Source organism: Cuculus canorus, chromosome 13 (genome assembly GCF_017976375.1).
Source record: "Cuculus canorus isolate bCucCan1 chromosome 13, bCucCan1.pri, whole genome shotgun sequence".
NCBI lineage: Eukaryota > Metazoa > Chordata > Aves > Cuculiformes > Cuculidae > Cuculus > Cuculus canorus.
In genome coordinates this window covers 16,908,542-16,928,392 of record NC_071413.1, presented here as the reverse complement: position 1 = coordinate 16,928,392, position 19,851 = coordinate 16,908,542, and the positions used below count along the sequence as shown (strand labels likewise).

The 19,851-nt window shown below is 41.9% G+C and overlaps 1 protein-coding gene across 17 annotated transcripts in view; it reads left to right on the top strand.

Moving 5' to 3' along the window:
- Positions 1-19,851, top strand: part of WWOX (WW domain containing oxidoreductase) — a 547,784-nt gene that overhangs the window by 130,158 nt on the left and 397,775 nt on the right. For 16 of the 17 annotated variants that reach the window (XM_054078608.1, XM_009569956.2, XM_054078607.1 and 13 more), the window contains exons 7-8: positions 1,583-1,768; positions 5,376-5,640. In XM_054078608.1, coding sequence (XP_053934583.1) covers positions 1,583-1,768; positions 5,376-5,640 — 451 coding nt within the window. Of the gene's footprint in view, positions 1-1,582; positions 1,769-5,375; positions 5,641-12,879; positions 12,910-19,851 lie in introns of those variants that run through there. The other variant, XM_054078623.1, reaches the window with a different exon arrangement.

The following is a 19,851-nucleotide window of genomic DNA, read 5'->3' as shown; positions in this document are numbered from 1 at the left end:
GTGCTGCTTTGAAGCTTTTTGCTAACATTTCCCAGTCTGGCACAGATGCGGATATTGGATTGTTCACTTCTTTGCAAAGCAGGCTGCCCTGGTAACTACCCAGCAGTCTGGAAGTTGAAATCGGTTTTCCTAAGGAACTACAGCCTGGTCTTTGTGTCTGTGATTGTGCAGCTTTCCCAGGATTCATCTACGGAGACTTTGATTCCCCCAAAAGGATATTTTTGAAAACTGGGCTATCAAAGTCTGGCGGTTTCAAACATGCCTGAAGGAATCTGATTGCTTGTTTGAAAGCGTGGGGCTTTGTGTTCCACATTCTTTGCCAGAATCCCTTTTTTCAGATGCTCAGAGTTGCAGTGCCTGTGTCCTTCAGCCAAGCAGGAAGAGGCTCAGACTCAGTCTCCTGTCCTCTGTGTGCAGGGCTGTGGGGAAGTACTTGGAAAGACCTGAGAGCAGGAGGTTACTTTTCCTAGTTGCGCTTTATTTATTGTCTTCAAAATTAAGGCTTGCTTGCTTATCTATCTATCTATCTATCTATCTATCTATCTATCTATCTATCTTCTTATATGAGCATATAATATAAATATATATAATATCGCTAATATTATATTTTATCTATCTATTTATCTATTTTTTATCTTCAGAATTAGGGCTGAAGGAGGTTGAAGAAATGTTTTCCTGTGAGGGTGGTGAGGCCCTGGCCCAGGTTGCCCAGAGCAGTGGTGACTGCCCCATCCCTGGAGGGGTTCTAGGCCAGGTTGGATGGGGCTTGGAACCCCTGATCCATTGGGAGGTGTTCCTGCCCATGGCAGAGGGTGGAACTGGATAGGCTTTGATAGGTTTCTTCCAACCCAAACCATTCCATGATTCTATGGTCTACCTTGTTGCATTGTGACTTTATTTATTAATAATTTCTTTCCTACTGATTGTGTAGATGTTGTGAATAGGAAGGTACCTCAGATAAGAAAGTGGCAGGAGCTGCTTCTCTCCTAGGAATATTTCCTTCTCTAAATGCTCCAGAAGAAGACCTTTTCCAGATGAGCAGTAGGGAGAACAGTGATAGTGCTGAGGTGTTTCTGAGGACCTGCCCAGTCATGATGAGTCCACTGATCACTGTAGTGGACATTCAGGACTTAGGCAGTTTGCTGTGGTGGTCTTGCTTTAGGAGGCAGTTTGAGATGACACAGTCTGGTGGGCTCATTTATTAAAGTAGATTTAGATAGTGAGAAACAAACCCAAGCCAATACCTTTGTCTCCCTCTTTCCCCAGCCCTTTCCACAGGCTCAACTTCACTTCTTCATACCAACTCCTCCACTTGCCCCTACCCTGAACAATGCAGGAGGATGAGTGTGGTGAGGACACAACAGCTCCTCTCTGCTGCTCCTCTCTGCTCACACTTTTCCTCTGCTGGGGCACTGGAGCCTCTCCACAGGCTGCATCCCTTCAGGACACACTCGCTGCAGTGTGGGCTCTCATGGCCTGCAGGGAAATCCCTGCTCAAGGGCACACAGGAATGTAATTACATGTATTTCATTGAGGTCTCTTTTTCCTGATGCAATTTTATTCAATACTTCTCTTTCTCCAGGCCTCTTCACATCCTGATCTGCAACGCTGCCATCTTTGGTGCTCCATGGTCTTTGACAGAGGATGGCCTGGAGTCCACCTTCCAGGTCAACCACTTGGGACATTTCTATCTCGTCCAGCTTCTGGAAGACGTTTTACGGTGTTCGTCTCCTGCCAGGGTTGTGGTGGTCTCCTCCGAATCGCACAGGTTGGTGAATGTTACCTTTGATTGAGCTGAATTCTTTAATCCTTGGAGTGTGAAACAGGGCAGAAGTGCAGAAGTTTTTGAAAACGAAAGGCCTTGTGTTTTAATAATCCTTTTAAAATCAGAGGCATCTGTAATACCTGTGAATGCTGCTGGACTTGGCTCTGTTGCTGGATAAAGCGCGTTCCAGCTTTATCACAGTATGTAGGTATTTTTTTATCATTCTTTGTAGGAATGCAGATTTTAGCTGCATTTCAGGCCACTCATTGATTTTGCAAGGAGATGGAATAATAATTGATGAAATGTGAATGGCATGACCTATATTGATTTGTCATTCAACAACTTCAACATCTTACCAAGAAAAATGTGCAGTTATTTTAGCAGGAGAAACAACGCAATTAAAAACTGCTAGATGAAATCCAATTGTTTTATAATGAGAAATTAGGGAATTCAATGCAGACATTAGCTGTATAATTCGAAAATGGGAAGTGATGTAGTTAATACATATTAGAAATCTGGCCATGCCTCTTTTGGTGAATGTTTTAATTAAAATGTTAGATGCTCGTCTTTCCTACTGCCAGGAGAAGTGCAGTTGGCAAAAAAGACATTGCTGAGGTTTGCTTTATTTCAAACACGCTTGTGGTGTTTGCGTTAATAACTGAAAAGATGGATTTGATTTAAATAAAGTTCCTTGTGCAAATTGCATACCCCAATTCTGAACTTTAGTGGACACAAAGCACCTCCCGCCTTCTGATTCCATTCAGGGACAACAAGATCAGACCTAGAATGTCTAGCTTTAATCACTGCTGTTGATTTCTGTTTCACTTTTGGTCGTGTGTAGCAGCAAACCAAAGAGAAGAATGTGTGAGTGCTTTTTTTTTTTTTTTTTTTCTCCCCCTGCCTTCATATTTCTGAAATGTTTTAGTGACCCAGAATGAAGCTTATTTTTTTTAATCATGTTTCCATAAAATGTAACCCCAGGGACCTGGTAGAGAGAGACCAGCCAAGGGTCAGGCTGAAACCTTTATCACTCCCAAACACAGGGGCTTATGGTATAAATGACACACTGCAGATAGATTTACTTTTACCATTTTAAATTTATGATGGCTGAAATGAAAGGAAGTAATAGAAAATGCCAGTAATAATCCTCCCCAGTGTTAAAAGACATGAAATGTCTAGTAATTAGGTGGTAACAAAATCTGGACATCCTTATCTTTGCAAATCACACCAGGTTTGTGAAAGCAAGTAGCAGAGCCCTGTTAGGAGCGAGGGAGGCTACTGCAGGGCAGGCAAGATAGCTCTCAAAATAAATCTGCCAACTCCAATCACTCGCCAGATGTGGAGGGCACGATGGGATACGGACAAATGAGCTGTTATTTAATGGGAGATTATGGGGAATTGTCAGCTGCTTGCTCCCCTTCGTAAGTTTGTCTTTCTGATGGTATTTTAAATGACACCTCTGTTTTCCACTGTGTTAAGTGCTGTGTGTAACTGGAGCTCCCATCTCTGAACATCTTCATCTGGGTTTCTGTAAACCCTTTTTGAAGTGCCCCTTGCTAACTCAGTGAGATCAGCCACGGCTCACAGGACCCATCGGGAAATAAGGAGCAGTCTATGAATAAAATAAACGCAACTGATAACCTTCCCTTTTTCCAAGGGGTCCCATCCATGTACTATGGCAAATCTTAACGCTTAAATCATCGTTAATAACTGTGCTTTTCCCCCGAGTCTGTGTAATGGCAAGAAGCTGATGTAAGGAGTTAGTTCAGACATTAGGTATTATGGGGTAGCAGTACTTTCTGACCTACTTGAGAACCTGAAACTGTGTTGTAAAAGAGAAGTGTTGGTATCTAATTACTGCCATAAACCTTTGCTGGAGCTTTTCGCTGGAGTCAAGACCCCCTGTTAGGGGGAAATCTAGTCCTGTATTTGCAGAAAATGTTGTACGAGACTGCTCTAAGGTGAGGTATTTATTTGCCTCTGGTTCTTTGTTAATTTTCAGTTATTTCTCTGGATTCAACGCAAGTGAATTTTGTTTAAAGTAAGCTTTTGGATACTTTAAGCACACTATATTAAAACCAGAATAATAAGTGGGTTGACTTTCCTTCTGTCTTTATTCCTGTGCTGTTAATTTGATTGTATGGCCCTTATCCTACTGAATTCAATGGGATTGCCGGCGTAAGTACGATTAACTCACATAAATGCACGTGCGGGGCAGGGCTCCAAATGTGCCACCATGTTTCCGTTACACAGTATACCCTAAGTATCTTATTTATGGATTATTTTTGGTGTCATAAATGATTACTCTAGTAACGAATATAGGAAATTCCTCCCAGAATAGTACTGTTAATTTCAGCAATGTAATATATGTAGCCAAAAATTGTGAAAGAGGATTTTTGTTGTTGAGATTGAAGGGCTAATTCTGCAAGATACAGAACCTCCTGCCTTCCTCTTGAGCTCAGATACTGCAGTTGCTTTTTTCTCACTGTTATAATGCTGCTCACAGATTGAATGTGGAAATTCCAGCTGATCTCTTCATTTCTGGGCACAAGATGCACAATTAGTAAAGATATTTTAAAACATTTTTCTAGTGTGTACTATAATTATGTTTATCCCTGTTCTCCCCAGCTGATTCTGGAAACTCTGAGTGTTAAAAAGAGCTTGCTAAATCCTTTTTATTTTTAGTACCTCCTCTGAGTGAAACAGATCTCTAACCAAATGGGTATTATTTTCTAATATCAAGATATACCAGAAAATTGATAAATAAAATCATAAGAATTGGGAGAAAAAAATGCTCTCTGGAAACTTCCTTTTCTTCCTCTCGGTGTCTTTAGAACATTCACCACTTTGTTATTAAAAAAAAAAAAAAAAAGAAAAGAAAGAAGCAAACAGCTGGTGTTTAATGACTCTGTCAGACCCAATTAAAAAACATCAACTAGTTACTTTGATTTGTGTTCAGACATGCCATGGGTATACTTAAAAACATTATCCTCTGCCAGAACTCATTTTGGCTTTGTTTACGTTTATCTTTTAAACATATAAGACTATTGATGGCAAGTTACCAAGGTTATAACCCCTTTATATTCATCAATTTTTAATCTAAAAAAGAGTCCAGGAGGCAGTGAGACTCATCCGTAGTTACTCCAACACTTAAGGGGAGGCGTGCAGTGTGTGAATGCTGGATGAAATAATCAGGGGAAGGGAAGAAGGGTAAATGCAAGGATGCTGGGTTTCTCTCCTTCTAATGCAATTATCTCACCCTACACTATTTCCTCCAAGTTAATTGTGACTTTGTGGCAAAACCCTTGTTTGGCTTTAAAATAAAGTGATTTGTAAGTTATATAAGGTACCTTTAAATCATTGAAGCCTTTTTGGACTTGTTTTTATTTATCATTTGCTTTTGCTAATGATTCGGGAATTTTACTGCCGTGCTATACAGGACTGTTCCTTGGGTCTCGGGCAATTTCCAGTAGATGCTTTCAGCTGTTAAATGAGAAGTTGTTTTATGTCGGTTCTGGCCAAGTTCTGATCTGTTGTCTAAATTTTATGTTGTTCTTAATGAGAGCAAAATTAACTCTGGGATATCTGAGGCATATTTACTGTTTTCTAGATTTACAGACATTAAAGACTCCTCAGGAAAGCTTGATTTCAGCCTGCTCTCTCCATCCAAGAAGGAGTACTGGGCTATGTTGGCCTACAACCGTTCCAAGCTTTGCAATATTCTGTTCTCCAACGAGCTGAACCGGCGCCTTTCTCCCCACGGGGTGACGTCTAATGCAGTCCATCCTGGAAACATGATTTACTCCTCCATCCATCGCAGCTGGTGGGTGTATACCCTGCTGTTTACCTTGGCTCGACCTTTCACCAAATCCATGGTAAGTGAGCGCCTCGTGATATTTTACACATCTTCATTTTTCAGATCAGAGAAGTAAAGTTACACAAATCCAGATGTGTGCATCTGCTTTAACCTATTGCCTTTTATAACCGTGGCTCTCATTTTATTGATAAAGAACGTACCGATGTAGTGAACACGCTGGAAAAGGATTCTCCAGCCCTTTTAGATGAACTTTGCCAATCTTCAGTAAAGGTCCCTTGTTTGAAGTGCACGACTTCCTTGTTTGTATACATGATTTTCACTGTGATTAAAGCAGTTGTACCTTTTAGGAGAGGGATGGTTTAGAGATATTTCTGTGCTCAGGATACATAAAAGATCAACAGAATTGCTTTGGTTTTTAAGTGGAATGTGCTTGACTGCATTTTTTATGTAAACAGATGCCCTAGTTAGAAAAGATACTACAGACGTTATTAATGGCTGAGGGAGAGTGCTTTCAGTGGTAAAAGCACCTTCATTCATATTTCAAAAAACCCAAACCCCGGCATTTTCCTTGATTCTCACAAACCACTGAAGGCAATGGATGTTTTCCCTTGGTCTGCATTGGACCTGGGACTCACACAATGCAAGGCTCTCCAGTTCTTCTGTAGCAGACATTATGAGGCTTCACTTCCAGTGCTTGGAGAGGTTACTGTGATCCCTTGAACCTCTGACCCAGGGTATTTGTAAGGAGTCCAAAGTCTTTTTTTTAGGCAGAGGATGACTTTTACTGGCATCCTTTAACCTTATTGCCTGTTTCTCATCCCTTATTCACTGCCAAGGAAGTGTATTCCCAAAACGGAAGCAGGGAGAGGGAGTCTCCATTCGATGTCTGTAGCAGTCAATTGGGGAGACAGAAAGGTTCCTACCCCTGCTGAACTCATCTAGCCGTGGCAATTTGTTGAAGGCCAAACCAGGCCTCTTTTACAGAAGACTTCACAACTGGCAAGAGTGATTGTGGTATAACATAATTTACCATCTCCCTGAGCTGGCGACACAGACCAGATTCATTGGTTTTACTTGAAAAAGAGCAGAGGAGGAATTGTTGAGGCAGAGGGATCCGTCCTTCCATAGCTTGATGTATCACATCACCTATTGCAGCTGAGCAGACTTGAGGAACTTCTATGTATGGCTGAAAGCTATGTTTGCTTCTACGTTTCATTGTCATTGAGGTAATGAAATGAATCTTCATTTATACTGGAATAATGTAAATGGAAAACACATCTTAATGGTGTTTAAAACTCTGCTGGCGTATCTGAAAATGAACAGCTTCTTGAACAGGACTGGATCAGTAAGACCTATGGAGCAAACATACCAGCGCTCCAGCGTGGTGCACTGGCAGCGTGTTAGGAGGGTCCTCGCAGCTCTGACCTCTGCCTGAGGCCGCAGCCTGGGCAGGCACAAAGCCTATTTATGGCCATGAGGTTGGGAAGGGAGCACTCTGGCACCTTGGGACAAGTTATAATGTCTGTCAGCAGCATGAATTTTGTCCCGGACCTTTAAAACCATGCCTCTGCTGCACTAGGGATAGTTTATAAAAGAAATTATTGAAGTTTTCCTGAGAATGAGTAACTGAATGTTGTCAGCGTCCCATGAAAAGGATCCAGTCTGAGGAACTTTTATGAGTTGTTAGTTTTATTTGCTCTGGCATGTTTTCACAAAGGAACCTTTTGTGTTGTTTGCTCAGATAATCTCATCCTCTAAGGAACAACATAAGCCACTAAAGTTCATGTTGAATTCTTTAAATTCAACATGAACAAAACAATTGATAGATTTTTTTAATGATACCTGGTTATTTATGGGTGGTTTATAAAAGAGAGTACAAAATACAGTATAGAAACTATCAGCGCTGAGTAATAGCGAACTTCAGTCCAAGTCTATCACTTCAGTCAGTCCTTCTGTATTCATATGTGTTTCACCGAGGTTATTTGAATGTTACAATGGAGGGTATGGATTGAGGTTAAGTATCAGTTCTGTAACTCATGTTCTACCATGAATTGTGTTCCTCTGAACCCCATCAGTGTTTCAGTGGCCGGTAAAAATAGAAAGGTGTTCCTTCCTGGACATGCAAACAGGCTCAGCTGAAATCCTCAGCGGTGTAAGAGTTTTTCTGCTTCCAGGTTTGTAGGGAGCAAATGATCTTCTGCTGCTCCGTTCTTAGGACTGTGCTGCCACCAGCATGGAATAGACTTTTGAGCATCTTTTGCTGTGCTTCCTCTCAGTATTTCCGTGGCAGAGTGCTTTGGGAAAACACTAGGCATGTATCTTGGAGCTTGCAGCTGCAGTCCCAAGGCTCCTGTGATCTGCAAGCATCTCCGCATTGCAGAAGGCAGCGTGATGCAGCAGCACGTCAAGTGGCTGTGACTGAGCTGGGTCCGTACCTGGAATGGAGAGACCCATGTCTAGGTTGTGAGAGGAGAGAGGTTCCTCCGTTCAGACAAGGGACTGTGCAGAGATGCCTGCGCTGTGGTGCTTGGAGGGCCTCGTCCTTCTGGAGCCAGCCTGGAGCTCTTTCCTGCCCTGTGAACTGGGGAGGCTCCTGGAGTCTGTACAGATCTGTGCCAATATATGCATGTATCCACCCGCCACGGTGCAGCTGCACTGACCTGATTCTGACTATTTCCTATTATTGTAGCAAAAGCTGTTACTGAAAAATAATTACTTCTGTAATTGGTATTTCACAAAGATAGACTGACTGGATGTTCTGAGGAGGGAGGAGAGCTCAGAACAACGCTCATAGGTTCAGCTCTTTGGGAAACTTGAAGCTGGATGCAGGAGAAAATGAGAAAATAGTTTTGTTTTCCTACCAGTGTTCTCCAGAACAATGTAATCCCTACATTCTGTCCTGGCTACAGGTTGCTACTGAGAAATTAGTTTTCAAGCGTTTGCCTTAGTTTTCATCATTTTCTGAATAATAAAATAATTCCTTTAAAGCTTCCTTATTAGGAATCGTTAACAGTTTAGTAATTATTTGGTTTTCGCCAATAAAGAATTACACATTGTGTATCTGAAATCGATTTTTTAGTCTAGCTGTTCAGTTCTTGATTGTTGAAGCTCCCCTTTGGTTGATGAGGAGGTAGTATTTTCTTCAGTATACGTGTTATTGTCTGCTGTGAATTGTCGTTTTGGGGAGGGATCACGCAGCCTCTGGTGTACAGCCCTTGGGATATTCTGCATGGCAGAATTTAGCTTAAGAAACACTGCTGGGGGTGATTCGGTTTGGGCTGATTCCCTGGAGCATTACGAGTCAGTATTCCAATATCACACTCCTGTGTACCTGTTTGCCGTTCTTTCCTGCGACTCCGGCCACTTGACTTCAGTAATTAGGGCTCTCTGTGAAGTCAGGCTGATTTAAGTTTCTGCTTCAAGAAAAGGTTTGCAGATCGATTCGAATCTGGTTTCCCTAAAAGAACAAACAAGTAGACAGGGATTGTCTGTCCTTCAAGTGTGAGGCTTTTAGAGGCATAATGTTAGTTGCTGCTGTAGATTGCCATACCTTCCTGAGAGAATAAACACAGCTTCACATATTCCAGTCCTGTTTTCTGAGTGATCACAGTAACAATTCTGGTACGTTTGTGCTGGTTATAGAGAACTCGTGTTGAATCCCAGAGCTGTCGGGTCAGCTTTTGAAACAAAACACTGTATTTTGCTCACTGATGGTTATAGGTTGTAGGGTGGATTTTTGGAACACCAGAAACTGAAAGACTATTCCTTTCTTCCCACCTACTTCTTTTCAAGGTCTAAAATCCACAAGGGTTTGCGAGGCAGAAGTGGAGAACAAGTATTTTTTTTAGAAAGCAATAGCTGCAAATCAATTACCATTTTATTATTGGAGTAATTGTAGCTCTACTAATGTTCAAAGGGCCTCTCTTACCACTGCATGGTTCCTCGGTAAATTGGAGAAGCTGATAGTACAATTAAATGCAAATTGGAACGAGTGGCCACTGTAAATAACAGACTGGAAGGGAAGCTTGGAAAGGCGCTGCATAACCATGCATGTGTTTAGTTGGTTTGATAAGAGGGTTTTACTTCTTGTGCACTTTTTCTCCACTCCTTTTCTTTTTCCTTCTCTCTTTCATGCCCTTTCACTCTTTTTCTCCTTTTCTCTGTCTTTTTGAAAGTTGACCTAAGAACAGTTGGACTAAGTTGTTTCTTTTGTTTTAAATTAATGCTGGTCACACAAACCCCATTGGATTTGTTACTAGTTACACGCAAGATTAAAATTACATACATTTATTGTATGTTTTGAACTTAAACTGAATATGTTACCTAGTGTCCCCCCAGGTGATACTGTGAGTGTACGATGCTGAATGAAACTGGAAGCAAAGTGCCATTAGCACACACTTGTGATGGTCTGACATTGAACCAAATATTTTTGTTGGCAGGTAACAGAAAGAATATCGTGTGTTAGGGGAGCCAAAGCTTAACAGATGTTTCAGTAAGCTGACTTTTCCAATCCTTTTACATGAAGAGATGGCTCGGGTTTGTAGCAGTTCTGAGGCTATTGGGTTATGTTTCCTGCTGCAGCGCAAAGCCAGCCGTTGTGCTGGGGCCCTAGCGGATGTCTTACCTCCTTTTAGCGGCTGTGAATAAAGCATCGTTTCTGCTGCTGAGATATAAATTACAACTAGAAGAGCTCATCCTGTCACCTTGTCACAGCGCCTTAGTTGCAGTGAGATGGACCATTCTGCCCTCAGTGTTTCACTGTGTAAGAGACCGATGTTTGAACTGCTCTTTGATTCTGCCCCCTCCTCTGAAGATGGTAGCATCTCAGAACTGGATTTCATATATGAAGTATTTGCTATTGAGAAATATTTTTAGGAATATTTTTAAGGGCCCTAAAGTCTTCTGCATGTCCTAGTTGTACATAAACTGATGAATTCTTGTCATTCTGCTCTTATCCCAGGGGTGTTTTAGGCAGTTGGCGTGTATTGCAGTGCTCGTATGGGCAGGAGGGAAGCCCCTGTGCTTCCAGCTGCTTCACTGGTTTTACTTTTGCCATATGTTGGAAACATCTAAATTTAAATTTCATATGATGATTTGAGCTCACACCTAACATCGACTCAGAAGTGCTGTTCTGGCAAGAAATGAATCTGCATCTATAGGAACAACTTGCTTCTACCTAATGATCACATCTGTTTGCTTTTGATAGAAGCCCAAAAGAGGCCCTGCAGTCTCATCATCTCTTCTTTTTCTCCCCTGTTCTTTGCTAAAGAAGCTGGAATAACCCTTAGAGCTGGGGATAGTATTCCCTCCTTAAGTAAACACGTTTTCCTCTCCAAAGCTCTGTGTGGGCTGTGTTGAGTTGATGTTGGCTTCCACTGCTGGATTCACAGTTCAGGCCAAATCCTGCGCTCAGCTGGGCATGTGCAGCTTCGGGAGCAGCCACAGGCAGAGAGGGAAGGTGCCTGTTTCGGTGCACGATTTGGCCTGTATTTCCTCCCTAAGGGATTCCTGAAAATACACTGGGGTTTCTTGAAAAGCAACAGGCAGTTCTTTTCAGGAAGAACCCACCAATGCATATTTGAATTCAACGGCAGTTTCTTTTCTCAAATTGAGCTTTGGGCAGGAAGTGCGAAAGGGAGGGAGAGGGAAAGGGGACTCACTGCCCACTGGATGTTAGCAATTGTTGTAGAGGGTGTACGTGTAACGTGTCTGGTAGACAGATCAATGCCTAAAGAGTGAATGATAAACCGATGCAAAGCAACTGCTCTCTTTTTTAACACCGAGGTTTGGGGACTGTTCCTCTGGTAGCACGGAAGGACCGTTATTTTATTGACCCCTGATGGCATACTCATCCTTGCAGAATGCTGTTATTTAAATGGACTGAATTGAGTACAAGGAAAGCAGGGACGTGTGTTAGAGTATTTTGATTGGTTTTAATAGATGGTGAAGAAGTGCCTCTGAAGTAGCAGTTAATCGTTTTGGAAGGATGATGCAAAAATTCTTCTATGCACTTAGAAATCTGTGCCCTAACAAGTAATAATATGTAATATCAGCTGGTTTATTGTCAAACTTACGTTTAACTGATGCACGTTTTAACTTCCTGCTAAAATAAATGTAGCGTGAAATATGAGGGCAAATGAAATCTGTCCCTCATAACCTACAGCACAGGCACGGAAAGTATCTGTGAAAACCTATCCCTGTGCCAAACAGAACAGTTGAGGGGCTCAGTGTGCAGAGCAGGTGCTCGGAGAAGCAACGACCATGGAATTTGCTGTGTCCAGCACAGCCCTGAAGCTGTTTGCGGAGCAGTTCCGTTGTGTCCTGTAGTTTTGTGGAGGAAGTAAGGAATTTCTTCCTCTCCCCTTAGATCCTTGCAGAATCTCAGAATGCCCTGCCAAGTATGTGGGCTGCAAGGCAGGGAAACATTTGGTCCATAATGTTTTATATTACATGTAATTAAATTAGACTTTGAAATTAAAAAGCATATTTCCGTATTTTCCAGTCTGAAAAAAGCCTTCTTGGATCAGAAAGCTTGTGGAATGTCTGCATACAGGCCTGAGTTGCCCGCAAATGCTAATCTGTGCAATCTCACATCCAGCCCTGTCTTATACCTTGTTGTCTCCTGTCTGAAACCTGAAAAACATTGGCCTTGTAGATACTTAACAGCAAAGAAAAGAATATTTTATTCTGAAACTTGCAGAAAATCAGTGTTGCGTTCAGTTCTTTTAATTTCTTGATTCAGATTGTTACACCATCTATAAACAGGGCTACTTAATGAGTAAGAGGGGGTCATGGATTGTAAATATCAGCTGCATCGCAAAGCAAATAAATAAATGCTTAACAAAAGGTTTGAAAAATAAATGTGTTTTATTTTTGCTCTTTGGTGTGATGTATTCATAATTTCTTTCCTGTCTGAAAGCCTCAGACATCTCTTCACAGTACTTGTTTTCCTGTGTTCTTTTCCAGAGCTTACAGACGATGTCAGGTTCCTGTTTTCCCTTATTATTATTCCTCTTTCAGTCACCCTCACTTGCAGAGCTGACCCGCTGATGAAGATTTACATGAGATCTTAGGGAGAAATGTTTTGCTGTGAGGGTGGGGAGGCCCTGGCCCAGGTTGCCCAGAGCAGGGGTGGCTGCCCCATCCCTGGAGGGGTTCCAGGCCAGGTTGGATGGGGCTGGAGCCTCTGATCCAGTGGGAGGTGTCCCTGCTCATGGCAGGGGGTGGAACTGGATGGGCTTTGGGGTTTCTTCCAACCCAAACCATTCCGTGATTCCATGATTCTATGATGTTGCAGCCCAGCTACCAGTGAAAACTGCTGCCTGAAATTACCGTGTGTGGCTGAAGACCAAGTGGAAGTGTTCCCTAAGGGCTTCTGTCGCCGTGTGCTTTGTCTCCCCTGGCCGCCCCAGCGCCCACCGGCAGCACTCTCTGCGGCTCAGCCCTGCCAGCGACCGCGGTTCCTCGTCCGTGTGCCTGAGCGAGGTCACGGAGACTGTTTGCTGTAAATAACACGGTGGGATCTGGGCCTCCTTAGTTACCAGCCAGCACATAAATCACAGCATTATTCATTTTCTTTAATAACAGGAGAGGAATAGAGATAACACTTTTATGAATGAGATAACGGTGATCCAAAGCAGAGTCCGGGCGCTGCAGTTCGTTTATAATGATCCAGGGATCGGCTGCTTGCGCTCCAGAGAGACAGTCGCACATAGTCACAGGGACAGAGCTTGAGTTTTTAGCTGGGGATGAGTTTTTAATCTTTGTATAAAAAGTAGCCCCTAAAATCTCTTTTTAAGTATAGATCTTTAGCTTTTTGGACAGACATAACTACCCTGCTGTACAGCGAGCACATAAATTAAGCACAGCGAACACAAATTAGACAGGGCACTTCAGCTGGAGGAGGCGTTTTCAGCTATGGAAATCATAGTGCTGTGAGGGATGGGAAATTAGAAAACCAAATCTCATGTGGGTTGAGATGTAAGATGGCAAATCCAGGTTCCACTTCACACTGCTGCCAACTGCCCTATTTTAGAAGCTGTGAGATACCTTAGCGAGGAAGGAGTGGAGAGGTTCCGAATGAGTGGCTGTAAGAAGTAATTGTGCTTCATTAGTTTGCTTTTCACTTTCTCAGTTTTATTCTCTTAAATCGGGTTTCTTACTGAGATTAGAGCCCTAAATCATTTTTTGGCTATGATTTTTTAAATGTAAATCTGCTTATTTATCTTAATATAATTTTTATTACTATTATTAATTATTATTGTTTATTTTTGTTATTTCATCTTAATTTAATTTAATTCTTATGTTAATTTATCTGCTGTAATTCCTTAAATGAGGAGGAATCAAATTCCAACTCCTCTTCTACCACTAAACTTTGAGCTGAGGCCTTCTTGGCTGTATCACTTCTTGTGGCAATTGTGCAACTGGCAATCTTCTGGTTCCTCACAGTTTTGATTCCTTGTCTTTCATACACACGTGAAGACCTGCTGATCCTCTGCTTTCTGGACAGCTCTCTAGGAAACAGAGCTTCTCATCCACACATCAAAGGTTCACCAAAAGCCATGGTTTTGGACAGAACTGAGTTTTTGTTTCTTTGAGGTCTACAAGTTCGTCTCGTGTGCCCTAATTTAAAATGGTAAAAATAATGAAACTGCACAACTGAACATTGTCGGCTCGTGTCACTCTGTGAGTGTAACTCAGGGAGCAAGAGAAATTCTGTGGATTCTAGAACTTGGCTTATCTTCCCTTGCAGTTTTTTGATGGATCTATTTATGAACAGACGCTGTGCAGGAAACACCAGGTTTTTAGTGGCCATATTTAGAATAGACAAAATACCAAATTGTGTAAAAAAGATTCTGGGTAGCTCCTGTTTTACGTAACTGTCATTAAAACTGTTCCTTAATCGGGGGATGCAGCGCTCAGGTACATTAATGTTTCCCTGGAACTCCTTGGATATGTGAGATGCTTTATCCTGACATGGCCTTTCCATGTCTCTCTCCACCATCTTTGAAGAGATGCCATACCACTTTAAACAGCTCACCAATCAGTTTCATATGATGGATTCTCTTTAATCATTTACATCCAGAGAAAGGCAAATATTCCTTAGGAAGCCAAAGTCATCTAACAGAACATATAGTGTTTGTGCAGCTGGAGATCTTATTTATTTGAAGTTCTCGGGGAAATCTCTTCTGACTTTACAGAAAAGATGGAAGAGTAAACAGTGAGAGTGTCCAAGTAATCTGAGCTAGAAAGTCCCTTCTTTTAGAGCAAAGTCATTTAAAAAGTATATTTGCAAGGTCCAAAAATAATACAGTATATCAACTGCAGAGACCTAAGGAGTGTTTGTTCAATATTCTTTCTATTTTTATATATATGTGTGTGTGTGTGTATGTTCCTATCCATCTATATATTTCTAACTGAAAAATATACTTGGGTTTTTAGTCTATTAAATATTCCTGGGTAGGTGAGCACAGTAAGAGTCTGTTTTCCTGAAAAAGTGATTCATCTGTTTGGTTTTTTTCCATGTGACATGTCGTTCATCATCGTGTTGGCCTTCCCTGGACATGATAACTGCATAACTGAATTAACATTCCTAAACATTTCCTTCTAGGAAAGCTATCAACAAAATATGTGTGTGTATAGAAAATTCCTATTGCTGGGCTTTTGGGAGGTGTCCTACTGTGATGCTAATAGTGCTTCTAATTCCTGTCAGTTCATTATTCCAAAGATTAATGTACGTATAGGGACTATTTTTTTTTCTCCAGAGGAAAATGTGATGGAACTTGACTGGATTGGGTTTGTTGGTTTTGGGGTATTTTGGTGTTACGGATATGAGTGTGGTATTTTTCTTTTTTCTAAAGGCAAGACTCAAACTGCAGGATGTTCTTGGCCAGCCTGGAGTGTTGGTCTGGTTCCCATGTGGAGGGAAACAGGGCTGTGGTTGGTGAGGCTGTCCTAGGGAGCGTGTGTAGTTTTTCCATTGGATATTCCCTAGTATTTTGCAGTTCAGTACTGTCCATTGTATATCACTGAGAGTTAGTGAAAAAGCTGGAGTCGGATACTGTTCAAATCCTGGAACTTCTTTCTACTGTGGTCCTAGTATTTGTAATGTTCCCGTGCCTTCTTTCCTTCTCTTTGGGAGAAAAGCAAACGCTTTACTGAATTTGTCGTGCTTAGTTCAGTGTAAAATGCACAGCAAATGCTGCAGTGCTGTGGGTTTTGCAGTAACCTGTATGAGGATGTGTAATCAGAGAATTCCTGAATTTACTTAGCTTCTAGAGCTTCCTTTGAGACTTAGAATGCTTGAGTTCTTTGGATTTTTTGACCTCTCTATTTTGCTGTTTCAAGGAAGTCATTAGATTAGTATCATCCATCCTTTTTTGGTTAGGAGGATGAAAGCAAAGGTGAACATCACAGTCAAATGCCATCCATTATTTTAGTGGCACCATGTTTCTGCAGTTATTAAATATCACTGCGGATATAGCACAGTCTTCTGGACATGCCAAAACAATCTGTGGAAGGTGTTTGAGGGATTGTATTAACTGCAGAAGCATCGCATTGAAATGAGATGAAGGCAGCAACGCTGGGTGATGCATCCTATAGAAGTTATATGATTTTTGTGTTAAAGGGAGCAAGATCTACTTGTCCCACATAGGCAGGATTGATTTCCTAGTGCTGTGGACTTCCATGTCTTACAGCAGTACTGTCCGAAGAGCTGACATCTCCAACGATGGAGTTCTCATACATGTGCTGTGGGTGGGACTTCCAACTCTAATGCATTTAAGATGGATATGACCATTAATTCACGAGAATGTTAAGCAGACATCAGAGCTGAAACTTACTGTGAGCTTACTTGTAGTGTTTGTTCACACCATGAAAAGTTTCCTTTCATCCTAATAGATGTCTGTGCACGTATAAATGGCTGGTGAGACGCCGAGCGGGTTATGAAAGTGTTCACTCAGGTGTTGAGTACCAGACTTCAATATTCTCACTGTTTATATATGTGTGCATGTACCTATCCATCTCTCTCTATATGTATAAATGAAAAACATATAGGGGTTTTTAATGCAGTTAATATTCCTGGGGAGGGGAACACAATGAGAATCTGTTTCCTTGAAAAAGTGGTTAATCTGTTTGTTTTATTCCGTGTGTAAAAGGAACAGATTTGAAATCCCTGTGCTGAGCTGGCACATTGTCACTGATTTCTGCTGAAATGCTGCCCACCACTATGCACAAAACACCAGAGAACATTTCCAGTTTACAGGCTAGAGCATTAGAATACCTGGAAATACTAGGATTAAAGTTTTCACTTAAATTCAATGCTCTGGAATGGAGGTTAAGGTTACCTTGGCTGTCACTGTTACATTAATCTGTTAATGAATGTAATTAGGGTTTTCTCATTTTGCTGGAAAATTGGAGACACTTTTTTTTTTTCCCACGGAACAGCATTACTATTTAAATGTTGTCCTGGAATGTCAAACTTACATTGTGATGGATGCCACCAGTACAAGAAAACTAATTTAGCACTTCAAATACAACAATTGTCTTGGCAATTTTTTATGATAATGACTTTGTAACAGTGTCATTTAGAATCTGATTGTCTGCTCATGTTCATCCCATCCCAGACAGTGCTGCTGATCTCATGATGTTAATTAAGGAGCAGAGACACGATCCGCAAAGGGATACCGGGTGTCCTGGTGCTCCTGCCCCACTCAGAGCAGCATTGTGCTGCTGTCGGGAAGGCATTTCTCTGCCGCGGTTCCCCTCAGCGAAGGCCCCAAATACCAGCGTGCTTGGTGGGCAGGCAGGGTCCTGCCATGGCTGAGCACCTGAAAAGTCCTTCCATGTTTCCTCTTGGGGACTGTCCTTCAGTTCTGCTAGAAATCTGATGGCATAAAGGGAAGAACCTACCATAATTTTCAGTATACTTAATGACAGTAAATATAGGGTTTCTGGGAAGCGTGTTATTTTGGGGTTTGTTGAGATCTGAATAAACTGGAAATGAATTAACTAGTTCTGCCAAGAAATGAGGTATTATCCTGCACTGAATGTCTTAGAGCTACACATATTCCATTTGCTGAACTGGTAGATATGAAGTCAGCTTCTCTCTATGCTTTTGCACCAGAAGTGGTGACTTTGTGAGAAAAAGTGATGTTTGAGTTCTTTCATTCTCTTGATGAGAAATGTATGTGCCTGTTAAAGGGATCATAGCAGAAAATGTCAACAAAGGTGGCAGTTCCACTTACAATATTTTTTGTCTCTTTTGGGCTTTATGTATCTAAAGGAAATGTTTTCATATAAAGTCTTTTTATGGAAACAGTATCTGACCCTATTTTGAATGGTGAGGTGAAATTTATCATTCTTGCATTACACATGTGCTTATTCAATAGACGGTGGCGTGGCCTTCAGTGAAGGCCAATTATGCTCTTCAGAACACAATCCAGACCTGTGCTTGTCTTGGAAAATCAGATGCTGTGCATGGATAGACAATGAACACAGAGCTCAGTGCTTTTCCTGGTGTTAGGAAGGGATGGAAGACTCATCAGAAAACTTTGTCTCTGTCCACAGCAGAGATTCCTGTAAATGCGATCTAATTGCTAATTTCTTCCCCTAGAATAATGTTTATGATTGGTAATGAAATGTGGCTGGGCCAAATTGCGTGGTCATTCCTGTTCACAGTCATCATCAGAAAGAAACTTTAGCTGTCCTGGTGCCGTTCCCTGTTCCCTTCTGCTGGTGGATACATCCAGGAATTAATTATACTGTAGTGCTCGGGAACTGGAAAGAAAGGCTTGCCCTAGAAGAGAGGCTTAGAGACCTGCGATGAAGTCAGTCTCTTTGCCTTAAAAATTACTTTCACTGAAGGATTTATAGCCTGTTGTCCTATTTCATTTGGGGAGATTGTTGTGGGTTCTTCCCAACCAATTTAAATGACTTCCTAATGTGTAAGTCTCAGGACTGAACATCAAGAGGAAACAAATGAAAGCTTGTTCCTTATTCTCCAGTTATTGTCAGCCACTGTTGGTTTGTCGTTTCCACACAACTATTTGTTACGGTAAATGCCGTTAGCTTTACAACTGTGCTTTTCCAAACTTCTCTGGGTTGATGGGTTGAGATGATGTAAACGCATCACAGTTTTTCCTTTGAGCGAATTTACTTTTGAGACTTTCTAGCAGCCTGGGTGTTTATTATGTTGTAAACCTAGAGTCCTTTGATAATGATGGTAAACGTCTTATCAGAAGACACTGGTCTTCCTATTTGCAGTTTGCAGTCTACTGTGGGTTATCGATATGTGGACTTTCCAAAGCTGAAAATGGAGGTCTCTTGAACTGGTTTGAATTCCTTGCTGGTTGCCATGCTTTTGACCATGCTCCTGGTACTTTGCCTGTTGTTTCTGTCCAAGACCAAGAGTAGATTTAGGTTAGATCTCGATAAGAAATGTTTCCCTGTGAGGGTGGGGAGGCCCTGGCTCAGGTTGCCCAGAGAAGTGGTGGCTGTCCTGTCGCTGGAGGTGTTGAAGGCCAAGTTGGATGGGGCTTGGAGCAGCTTGATCCAGTGAGAAGTGGAGGGGTGAGAACTGGGTGGGCTTTGAGATTAATGGTCAGGTTTAACTCAGCCTAGACAGCACCGTGGGCTCTTCACTGGCCCAGTTCAACTTCTCAATATATAGGTTTATATCTAAAATGTGCATAAAAGGAACTGCATGCAAATAAGGAGTGTAGGGACAGGATGGGAGGAATGGTTTTCAGCTGAAAGAGAGGAGATTGAGATCATATCTCAGGGAGAAATGTTTTTCTGTGAGGGTGGGGAGGCCCTGGCCCAGGTTGCCCAGAGCAGTGGTGGCTGCCCCATCCCTGGAGGGGTTCAAGGCCAGGTTGGATGAGGCTTGGAGCAACGCGATCAAGCGGGAGGTGTCCCTGCCTATGGCCGGAGGTGGACTATGGGCTTTAAAATCCCTTCTGATCCAAACCATTCTATGATTCTGTGATTCACTCTGATCCATGCTTACGTTTCCCTCCATAACAACACATGGAGCCTATAACAGGCCTTATACTGACAGGTATTCAGTGTTGTTTAATTCTTCCTTTTACCCACACGCTTTTGAATTATGAATTATATCAGTCCTTAAGCCATTGTTTGTTTTAGAGAAGGTGCTTTTCCTTTTTTTCCTCTTGGCACTCCATCTCTGCCCTACAAGTGCCAGCAGTTCCAGCTGCATTTAAGGAAATATTGTTGTAAGGCTTTTATGTGCTGCACTTCAATCAGCCCG